Source organism: Sceloporus occidentalis, unplaced genomic scaffold, assembly GCF_023333645.1.
Source record: "Sceloporus occidentalis isolate IW3139 unplaced genomic scaffold, rSceOcc1.0.p SCAF_38, whole genome shotgun sequence".
Classification (NCBI taxonomy): Eukaryota; Metazoa; Chordata; class Lepidosauria; order Squamata; family Phrynosomatidae; genus Sceloporus; species Sceloporus occidentalis.
The window spans coordinates 4,914,266-4,926,425 of record NW_028317018.1 but is presented as its reverse complement, the minus strand read 5'-3'; the positions used below and the strand labels follow the sequence as shown (position 1 = coordinate 4,926,425).

The window sequence follows — 12,160 nt, the reverse complement described above, 5'->3', positions numbered from 1 at the left end:
TGTCCTAGCTTCCTGGTTCCCTCTGTGAGCACAGGATGCTTTATCTTCTCAGCTTTCCATCATCTCCTATCCCAGTCAACCACAGACCAAACATTTGGTGACATCCTCCAAAGACATCAGGCACCCCTTGCGTGAAGCTGTGCATTGTAGGAAATAAGGTCACAATTAGCAGCAACACACAGTCTCCATACTTTGCACTCAAGAGGTGCCTGACAGTATCTGGGGATGTCATCCTGTTATGTGGTGGGCTGGAGAGAAGCGAGTGGAATGCTGTAAAGAAAAAACAGTTGTATTGTTCAGAGCTCCAAGAGGCTTCCAGGTTGAGATGGAAGCTGCTGAAGCGTGCCAGAGGACCATGGGTGGATGAGTATTCTTGCTAAACATCTACATAAGTAAAATGGAACATATGCATTACATTGAGCATGGTGGGTGGGAGTCTCATTTGAGAGTCAGGCCCTCAAATCATAATCCTTATTTAGTCTGTACATCAAATAAATATATTAGTCTGTTTAAATGCCTTATTCTTTAATAGGAAAGAGTAGAAAGAATGAGGCATTATATGCAAGCTAGTACACATGGCAAGCATTTTGTTTACCTGCGTCTGCACAACCAGCATGTGCAATTTCGATATGAGCATACCTGGGAACTTTTTGGAAGTTCCCAAATATAGATAAGAGCTACAACAGCGATTAGTAGATTAGTCAGCCCATCCCTAAACATTTAGCATTAGTAACTAGCAGCCTCCAGCACCCAAGCACTGGTCCATAGCAGGGCAAAACAGGGAATGAAAATTCCTGGCACTTTAAGACTAGTGGCCGCTAAAAGAGGTTTGTGTTGCCATATGCATCTAGCAGGTGGCCTCAGGCCAATGTAGAGCGACAATACAGGTACTTGTGCACAAGCCCGATGGGCATTCGTATGGTTTCCAGATGCTAAGCCCAGGCCTGGTTCCAGGAGAGTAATTTTAGAACTTAGCCCCTTGAGCCTGCAGTCGCAGGTGTCATAACTGCAAACAGGCCCGTCACTCTAGGGGGTCCGGGCCCTTACTTACTTGTGTTGTCTCCTGTACCGCCAAGGGGATGCAGGAACCCAGTGGAGTCACGAACGTCACGTACGTCACATGACTCTGATGCGCATCTGCTTCCCCTGGGCAATAAAACAGAAGTTGTTCAAAGTGCGAGAAACACAGAAGGAAGCACCGGGCCCCTGCAGATGTCTGCGAGTGGCACAGAGACATCTGCAGTTCCGGTAAGGGGTGGGGGAGTATGTGAGATTGATTGAGTGAATGAGGGAATTAATGAAGGAGTGAATGAATATTTGTGAATTAGTATATGTAAATGGGTATCTGAATGAGGAAATTAATGAGTATCTGTGAATGGGTGAATGAATATCTGAATGAGTGAATAAGTATCTGTGAATTAGTGAATTAATGTTTGTGAATGAGTGAATGAGTATGTGTGTGATAGCATGGATGTGTAAGTGGGAGGGCATGGCACAGGGAGGCTGTTTGGTTGTATGGCAGAGTCTGTCCTGGTGTGTGTGTTTGGGTGTTGGTCTTATTAAAAAGGATTAAGCACACTAAATTGTGGCTTCGGGCATCACATGTATGATGACTTTTATTTTTAGTGTACTGATATACTCCCAATCGCATCACATAAGATTCTATCTTATACTATCAGCTTAACACTGATGTTCTCTTTATCCAGTACACATGGATGCCGAGGAGTCAAGATTCAGTCTATTGTGTCTATTTCCATAAAATGGCCCACCAAAATCCTCAGCACCAGGCCCATGATGCTCTTAATCCGGCCCTAATTGGAGAGGAAAAGGTCTGTGGGTGTGAACATTTTTGGAGGAGAAGAACTCTGAAGAAGGGAAGTTATACAAGCAAAGACTATGGGAGAGGAAGTGAGAGACTCAAGAGTGGGGGGTACTGGAGGGGAGAAATACAAGGCTGGCCAATAGAGGATGATAAATTATGCATGTATATAAAGAATACAAAGTAATGGGCAAGATAAGTAAACCTTCCTGGTTGGTATTCTACCCTGGCTAGGAGTTATAGACCTCAGCTGTTGGAATGTACTGCTGATAATCAATGGTATAATCAATAATTTTGACATTGAGAGATAGCACTCAGTACTTCCAAATATATATAAATGTGATAGACTCTACTACACTGGATGTTTTAGAAAGTTATCTACTAATCTATCTGAACTGCCAGATGTTGGACATTCCCTGATGCACCGAGGACTGCAACCATTAAACACCTCAACTGATTATTTGAATTCACGCTAAATGGCGGAATCAGACTTGTCAGACAGTCATGTCTATTTTGTTATTTATTATTTGTTAAATAATATACTGAACCCTTCTGGTGCTTGTTTGTTTTTGAAGCAAGATGGAAAGGGTAAATGTACTGGGTGCGTGTGAACAAGTGTTTTCAGTGGCTTATGCACATTTCTGCATGAACGTTGTGCCAGACTGATGAATACAGACATTTGGGTGTCACTTTTCCAGGACACCGAGGTGTCCAGGAGATCACCAGTGGATCCTTAAAAAAAATTGTGCGCAGTTGCGGAGTCACATTAGGCTCTGGCATTTAATATGCTTTCCCTTATTGTAGGGGGCATACATCATAGGGAAAGCCGCAACTTGGCTCTTTATCTGCATACACTGTGCATAGCTGGGCCACTGCATATGCAAACATGACAAACACAGACAACTGTGTTAGAATAGGGTTTTGCCAGGATAGCTTTCAGGACTGTACCTGCAAATTCTGGGGTCGTCGGCAGTTAAGCTGATAACAGGAGGCAGCTGCCAAATGATAAATGACCAGTGTTTCTAGTTAAAAGCCGCTTCAGTTGCAAAGAAACAGGGGTCGGTGACCCCTGACAATTTCCTACATTAGTTTGTTGGAGTTGGGTATTTAAGTCTAAAAATCACACCATTTATAATTTTCATAAAATCTGGCATGATAACAATGGCATGTTCTGTTGATTAAAATTGTTGGAATCTATGAGGCTCATAGATATGCAAAAATACCCTGACAAAAGAAGGGTTAAAATACTGGTGCTTTAAATGATTTATGAGAATCCTATCCTAGTTGTCTACATTGTAGAAAGGATTGAAAAGGTTAAAATAGCAAGAGATAGCAAGAGATTATTTGTAAAATGCTGTGATTTAGAACATCCTACACTCTTTTTGTTCTTTAGCAGATGGTTATTTCACATATTTCCTTTGTAAGGGAAGTGATATTTCCCCTTTAAGGATATCCTTGTTAAAGCCCATCTGGGTCAATGGACGTGACCAAGGCAATGGCTGACTCATCTGTGGTCAAGTCGGATTTCCTTAAATTCTGACCTATTAATAGATATATGATAGATTAGAAACTCGGTTTAGGTGGTTCTTCATATTTTCTTAGGTTGTGGCCTTTTCCTGCCTTTCCTGAGATTCTCTTGTTTCACTTTCACCCTCCCATTCAATGTGTGGATGTGCAAGTAAATAGTAAATGGTGTAAATCCAGATTACCTAGCATTATGGAGTATATGAACAAAATAGCAATTGTCAAAAATGTGACATCCCCAGAATTTTTGTCCCAAGGGGATGTAGGTAAATTGCAGGTCTCTCCATTCTGCACTCCAATGCATTCATTTATTTCAGGCAGAACTTTATTTTAATTCAATTTCCCCTTTGTCATTTTTATTTCATATTAGACTCTCGTTTTTTTGTTTAATCCTTTCTCACATGTTTAGTGCTTGATTCCCTTTGTCCAACAAATTACACATGCACACATGATTACTCACAGATACCCACACAGTTTAATTCACTATGTTCATGTAGGCTTTATTCCTTAGTATGACTGGATACCTTCCCATGCGAATCACAAAACTCCCCATTTATACAGGCAAATAAAATAATGTTGATTCTTTTCTCTTTCTGCTTAACCCCTTAACAACCTTAGGATTGTTAAAAAATGGTAGAAATAACTACTAGCTTTTTGCATTAGTGAGGCAACATCTTCCCCATCAGCAGGGGCAGCCGTCTTTACAGTTGACACAATGCAGTCAGACAGGTAACATTCTCCTGGCATCCGCAAAACCCAGATATCAGACTGCCAAACAGAAAAGCGTGATTCTTCACTCCACAGAACATGTTTGGACTGCTCCAGTGTCCAGTGTCAACATGCTTTATACCACTCGAGCCGACGCTTGGCATTGTACTTGGTGATGTGAGACTTGCTTGCAGCTGCTCAGCCTTGGAAACCCATTCCATGAAGCTCCCGCCACACAGTTTTTGTGATGATATTAATGTGGAAGTTTAGAACTCTTCAGCTATGGAATCAGCAGAACATTGGCGACTTTTACATACCATGTGCCTCAGCACTTGGTGACCTCACTCTGTGATGTTATCTGTCTTCCACTACGTGGCTGAGTTGCTACTGTTCTTAAACGCTTCCACTTTTCAATAATACCATTTACAGTTGTCCGTGGGATATCTAGCAGGGATGAAGTTTCACGAACTGACTTGTAAAGGTGCCACCCTATCACAATACCACGCTTGAATTCACTGATTTCTTTAGAACGACCCATTTTCTTCAAAATTGTTTGTAAATGCAGACTGCATGGATGTGTGCTTGATTTTATAGATTTTAACCCCTTAACGACAATTGCCGGTCCTGGCACGACACGGAAAAGCATGTGCTTTACGACAATTGACGTGCCAGGACCGGCACGTCTTTAAACGGGTGCAGAAAGCGATCTGTTTTCGCTTTCTGCACCCAAAAAACGTTGCTGAATGCCTCGACCTCGAGGCATTCAGCAACGCCGCGATCGGAACGAAGGGGCCATCTCTGGCCCCTCCACGGGGCGTCAACATCCGCCATACTTTGGCGTTTTAAAAGCGTTTAGGAGGCGATCGACGATCGCCTCCTAAACTTAAATGGTGTCGCTGGAATGCCTCGATCAGGAGGCATCCAGCGACACCAAACACTTACCTTTCGATGGGCTGTGACCGCTCCGGAGAGCGGTCACAGCCGCAGCTGCTGATGATCTTCGCCATCAAGCAAGATGGCCGCTGCCCTGTAACAGGAACCAACAAATTTTAAAAGTTCGCTAGATGGTCCAGACCATCTAGAGAACTTTGGCTCCACTTGCAGGTTGAATACAGGTACTGCATTCACCATGCAAGTCAATGGAACCCAGCTTTCCAATCACAGTGTGATTAGTAAAAATAAATTAAAAAATAAAATAAAATTAATAATAATTAGAAAAAAAATAGTAAAAAACTAGTAAAATGTAAAAATCATTTCCCACTGATGTCACTATCAGGGGAACCTCCAAGTTGAAAAAAAATGTTAAAATTTTTTTTTTTAAAAGACAAAAAAAATATATATATATATAAAAAATATATTTTTGTGAGCAAGTCCTAAAATTAGCATATTAGCTTAAAACAATTCTCGCATGGAAAGAGTTAAAATACTGGCATATTAAATGTCCGTGGGGTGTCTACTTTTAAAAAAGGTATGATTTGATGGGGTAAATTGAATTGGCCGGGTTCAACAACGTCCCAATTAACACCGGGGGAAGGATGGCCACACACCTAATTTCCAATTAGAAAAATGCACACGTACCAAATGTGGCCTTTTATTTCCCACAAAAATGACAAACCCATGCATGTGGGATATCACTGCACTCAGGAGATGTTGCTGAACACATTATGGGGTGTCGTGTGACAGCGGCATATACCAGGAGCTGTAAATTCATACATAAAGTAGGTGTGTGTGGGAAAAATACACACACAAAAATACTACTGCAAACTTTGAAAACATGCTGGTGGTAAAATGTGTGCATGCAAAGAGTTAAAATACCAGCATTTAAAATACCCTGTGGTGTCTAGTTTTGAAAAATATATGGTTTTGTTGGGCACACTGAAATGGCCCGGCTCAAAGATGTACCAAATAGGGCATGGGCAGTGGATCCCCAAATGCCAAAGTTCAACATTGAAAAATGCGCATGTCCCAAATGTGGCCCTTTTGCCCCCAAACGGCCAGGCAAAATCATTCATGTGAGGTATCGCTGTACTCAGGAGATGTTGCTGAACACATATTGGGGTGTTTTGTGATAGTGACATATAAGAGAACTTTTTAATTCATACCTGAAGTAAAATGTGTGTGGAAAACCAAATGCAAAAAAATGACTACCACAAAGTTTGACAAAGACTGGTGGTAGATATGGTGCATGGAAAGAGTTAAAATACTAGCATTTGAAATACCCTGGGGTGTCTAGTTTTCAAAAATATATGGGTTTATTGGGCACACTGAAATGGCCCGACTCAAAGATGTACCAAATAGGGCATAGGCAGTGGATCCCCAAATGCCAAAATTCAACATTGAAAAATGCGCATGCCCCAAATGTGGCCCTTTTGCCCCCAAACAGCCAGGCAAAATCATTCATGTGAGGTATCGCTGTACTCAGGAGATGTTGCTGAACACATATTGGGGTGTTTTGTGATAGTGACATAAACGAGAACCTTTTAATTCATACCTGAAGTAAAATGTGTGTGACAAAACAAATGCAAAAAAATGACTACCACAAAGTTTGACAAAAACTGGTGGTAGATATGGTGCATGGAAATAGTTAAAATACTAGCATTTGGAATACCCTGGGCTGTCTAGTTTTCAAAAATATATGATTTGATGGGGTAAATTTCATTGGCCGGGTTCAAAGATACCCGAAATGGCACATGGGGGGAAGAATTACCAGATTTGGAAAAAATGGCTTTGAAATAGCAAAACGCTACCTGTACTTATTGCCCCATAATGGGTAGAAAAAAGCAAAAAAACATAAAAACATTGGGTATTTCTAAACTCAGGACAAATAGTAGAATCCATTTAGCAGGTTTTTTCATTACCTTTTATAGATGAGTAAAAGATTTTTCAACTAAAAGTTAGAAACAGTCATTTTTTTCTAAATTTTTCACCATATTTTATACTTTTTTTAGTAGTAAATAATATGATACAATCAAAACAATGTCATCTAAAGAAAGCCCTTCTTGTCCTGAAAAAAACAATATCTAATGTGTGTGGGTTCAGTAAACGGGAAAGAAGAAAATTACAGCTAAACACAAGCAGCGCAGAAATGTTAAAAAGGCCATTGTCACGAAGGGTACAAAAAGTAAAATCAGCCTTTGTCACGAAGGGGTTAAAGAGGTGTGTCCCAATACTTTTGTCCAAACATGCATAAGCCATAGGTATTAGTGCTGGCTGGTTGACTGGGATTGGAGGAAGCACTTGCCCACCCTGTTTTGTCCAGTTAACCTTTAGAGGAATGATGTGGGGAAACAATCAGGGACAATCATAAGGAACGATTTTTAAAAACATGGCTGTCTGACATTAAAGTAGAAGTGAACAGGGGTCAAATAAATGGACTGGATGAGACAAAGGAAGACATGTAAGTGTTAGACTTAGCTAGTTTCAGTTCTCTTTTCTCATATAAAATACAAACAATGATGAAAAGTATGTTTACGTAATAGGCGCATGAAAATATTTTTTTCCACTCAACAGCTGTTGCAAACAATTTACCGCAAAGGGAATGTTATATGAGCTCATGTTGCCAGCTGCTTCTCAATAATATTAAGAACCTTTAGGCTACTATTCAAGGAGCAAATACAGTTTACAAACTGTGACAAATGTAATCCATTTTATGTTAAAGAATTTCCTACTTAGAAATCAATGCTGCATCTATTGCGCATATGTTTAAATGTAGCTACAATAATGGAATATATCCTGTCTTAGAATTACTGTTAAATTTTTGATATTATTAGAGATGGGCAAAAAGGTAAAGGAGATTTCCCATCATTTTGTTTATTACTAGTATCAAATGAAAAACAAGTTTTCAAAATTGTTGTTGTTTTTGCATAATATAATGTTTTCAGTCAACTGCATATTAGCCATCTGTATCTGTTTTAGGACTTAATTAGCACTGCCATAAATAAACAGCTCAGTGTGGTGTCACACAAATATCACATGACTGACAATTGTTTCCATTATTTGCAAATATCTCACATAGTTCACTAAAGAAAAATGCAGTTTAGTTAATAAAAAATGGACCCCAGTATGCATTTAACATGCAAACAGGCCTGAACAGTAGCGTACCTGGGGGGGGTTGAAGGGTCGGTCTGCCCCGGGTGCCACTTATTAGGGGGGTGCCGCCAGGCCAGCATCAGGTGCGCACCCCTCTTGAGGCGGACTATAAGAGCTCCAGAGCAGTAGGCTCGGTTGGGCAGATCAAGGATCTCCTTCTAACCAGCTCAAAATCAGTCAAGGGAGCAGGAGGTCTGTTAATGCAGACCTCTGATCCTGCTCCCTTGGGATGATGATGGTGTGTCAACAACATTGAAGCTGCACCCACTGACTTCCGCACCCACCACCTTCCACACCCACTGCACCGAAAGGACAGGCCAAGAAGAGCCAAGAGGAGGAGGAGGTGGAAAGGTGACTATTGTATATATAGTTATGCTGTACTACATCAGTGCTTGGTTCAGTATGTAGTGATGGAAGTTATGCTCTAAAATAGATCATAACTCCCATCTCTTTATACTGAGACAGACATTACATTATATGAATGTACCGTATTTGCTCGATTATAAGACAAGGTTTTTTTCAGAGCAAATGCTCTGAAAAATACCCCTCGTCTTCTAATCGGGGTTGTCTTCTAATCAGACCTCAAATAGAGGTCTGATTATGAGACTAAGATCCAGATCCCCGCACCGCTGCAGGGGACCTGGATCCTCCTGTCTCCCCCCCCACACACACTTACCGGTGCTTCCTGCTGTATTGCCGGGGCAGCGGGTTGACGTCTACGCAATCCGCGTAGACAACGTCCGCTGCAGCCGGAAGGAGGTGTGGCTAGCAGCGGGGGTTTGTCTGCGTCCGTCGCGGATACCTTCCCCGACTGTCAGCCGGGGAAGGTATCCGTGACGGACACAGACAAACCCCCGCTGCCAACTCCACCTCCTTCCGGCTGCAGCGGAAGGAGACGTCAACCCGCTGCCCCAGCAATACAGCAGGAAATTGGAAGCACCGGTAAGTGTGTGTGTGTGTGTGTGTGTGTATTAAATGGGGTCATGGGGGCATAGTGGCGTTAAGGGGGCATTTAATAGAGCACTCTGCCTCCTGAAATGCCTTATACCTCCCTATATGCCACTCTGCGCCATAATATGCCTTTTAACCCCCTAAATGCCAGCATGGCATATAGGGGTAGAAGGCATTTCTGGAGGCAGAGTGCTCTATACAATGCCTTTTAACTCCCTTAATGCCACTCTGCCTTCTGGAATGCCTTATACCTCCCTATATGCCACTCTGCCCCATAATATGCATTTTAACCCCCTAAATGCCAGAATGGGATATAGGGGTATAAGGCATTTCTGGAGGCAGAGTGGCACATAGGGGGTCAAAAGGCATACCATGGGGCACAGTGGCATATAGAGGGTTAAAAGGCATATCATGGGCCACAGTGCCATATTGGTGTGGCAAGCCTGGGGGCAGATGTGCGTAACTGGGGGACAGGTTGGAAAATACAAGGAAATAAAAACAAAAAAAATATTTTTCTCAATCATAGCTTTAAAAAAATTGTTTACATGAATTAACATTTACTGGTAAAACTTTTTTCCGTTAGGGTCGTCTTATATTCAGGCTTTTTCTTTTTTTTCCTAAGTTAATATTCAGATTTTGGGGGGTCGTCTTATAATCAGGGTCGTCTTATAATCGAGCAAATACGGTATACAGCGCCAGGAGATTCCGTCGGTAAAGTTCAAAATCACATCAACACAAAACCAACACAAAAGGAGAAGTGCCCTGCTCTTGCAAGCTTACAATCTAGTTGACAGTGGTACAGCATAACTTTTATCACTATATAACACCGTCAATGTCTCAGGGTGACCACATCGGCCATGTTTTCCAGGACAATTTTGTCATATTGATGGCCAGCACAGGTAAAGTGCTGCCCTGCAGTATGTGGGATGTATAGACTCATGGAAGGGAACCAATTAGTCAGTTATACATCATCCATACTGCAGGGCAGTAAAAGTATATGTGTCCTGGAAAACATGGCTGATACACTAATGTATATTTTTTCTTTAAAAATAAATATTTCTTTAAAATAGCACCAAACTTTAAGGGTGCGGCCTATAATCGGGTGCGGCCTATAATCGAGCCAATACGTTATAATATAAGCCATATATAATTTGTGTGGTTAAACTAATTGAGAGATGGGTATTATTTTTAAAATGAGATAGTAAAAGTGCTAAAAACCTTTTAGTGATTAAGTGTTAAAAACAACTGGCCCTAGTCTTTAAGGAGTTAAATGTCTTTGTCCTGACCGTTTCCATTGGTTATTGTTGTTCGCTGTTTGATGCCCCATGTACTAGACATTCATTGACTGCAGGTATTGGAAGGCAATTCAGTTAGTTTTCTATGGTTATTCCCCAGGCTAACATAGCTTCACTCCCCATAAAGGGCCCTGGTTTTCCTCAATAAAGTGTGTTTGTGTTCAGCATCCTGAGTGGCCCATTGTGTCTTTCTTGGTGACTCTTTGCAGGAAACGTTCTTCTGAGGAGCTATATTTTATTCCAAGAACTATAGCGTCAACCTGCTCGTAGCAGACATTACTAAAAGGAATCTGGCAATGACACCCAGGGACTTTCTGGCCGACATGACACAGCTTGCTAATAAAGATATATCTTTAAAACATATTCAAACATATTGCATTCCATGTTTTATATTAATTTATTATCTCCATCACTATAAAAGAACCCCCTCTAAATCTGTCATGTGGTATTTAACTGCTTTATGGGCAACCACATTCTCCGGAGAAAACTGTTTTATTGTGGATTGCTTTGTGTGTAGAGTAAATATAGCAAGTATTGTTTTACTTATCCAATTACACTGTCCAATTACAATATCCCATGTTGGTTCTCCTCTTACTGGGATTTTCTACCTTCATGTGTGTATGAAAATAAAAAAATTTACATTGTATGAATAGTATATTATTACTTAGACCTCTATTCTTATCCCTTTTGATCATTCTAGCAAGAAATTTATTTATTAGGTAAAAATGTTACCTCAAACACAGTCCATTGTTCTACTATTATGGCATCATTTCCTCTCTTCTTGGAGCCTGGAGTTCTAGAACTATCATCCTCATAGATGAATAATCCTTCCAGTGATTTTGGCGACTGGTCTCCTATAAAAATAAGGAAACAGATTCTATTCCGTTATTACCTTTTCATGTTATTATTATATTATCTTCTATTATTATATACTATAATATAATGTGTACCCACAACACTATTTGTATTCCAAGTATATAGATATATAGCCATAAAACCATTGCATATGGTAATATTCTTTGTGAACAAGGAGGATCCTTGACAGGAAGGAAGAACTGGGTGGTATAAATTCTTTTTATATATCCTTGATAAATAGTGTGTGTGGAAAAAATGAAACCATAACTCATGAAACACAAGCTAGACTAATAGTTTTTGTTGTTTTATTATAACCTTCTAAAAAGATAAATTAATCACAACATATCCTGCATTTTAATATTTGCACTCCTTTTAATGAATGGACAAAAAGATGTTTATTTTTTGTCCTTAGTCATTGGATTTTACTAAATTAAAATTTTTTTACAAAAGTAAAAAAAAAGCATGTTCATTTTTTTGGGTCAGTATGAGGGATTTGGCCAGTGACTCACTGGACATTTGCCCAGTGTGCCAGATTCAGGGCTGATCATAGCATGTTTTAGAGTTAGGCTTAATGAAAACATGCTATTTTAATTACATGTAATTTAAATAACTTCCCAGGTAGTGTATGATTTTTGTGTTACCTAGGCAGGACACATATATTAGGTACAAACTGGCAGAAGATTACTACTGCTATGATGGGAAGGAAAGATGTCTGATTAAAGACACCATTGTCTGTTATGAGGCTTATGAACATTATTGGTACATGTGAAGCATTTAGTGAAAGGTCTGCCACGAAGCCTGTTGCTGCCTGAACCTTACTGTTATAGTAAAATCCTGTTGTGCCTGCAATCACGCATTTGGATTATATATATAGCTGGGTTCATGTGAGGCGATAAAGACATATCACAAGTATCTTTGT

General features: G+C 40.3%; 1 protein-coding gene across 1 annotated transcript in view; it reads right to left on the bottom strand.

Annotated features, from left to right (window-relative positions):
* LOC149290649 (raftlin-2-like) overlaps positions 1-12,160 on the bottom strand; it is a 43,016-nt gene that overhangs the window by 16,375 nt on the left and 14,481 nt on the right. Inside the window, exon 6 of the mRNA XM_089488557.1 lies at positions 11,119-11,240. Coding sequence (XP_089344683.1) covers positions 11,119-11,240 — 122 coding nt within the window. The remainder of the gene's footprint in view (positions 1-11,118; positions 11,241-12,160) is intronic.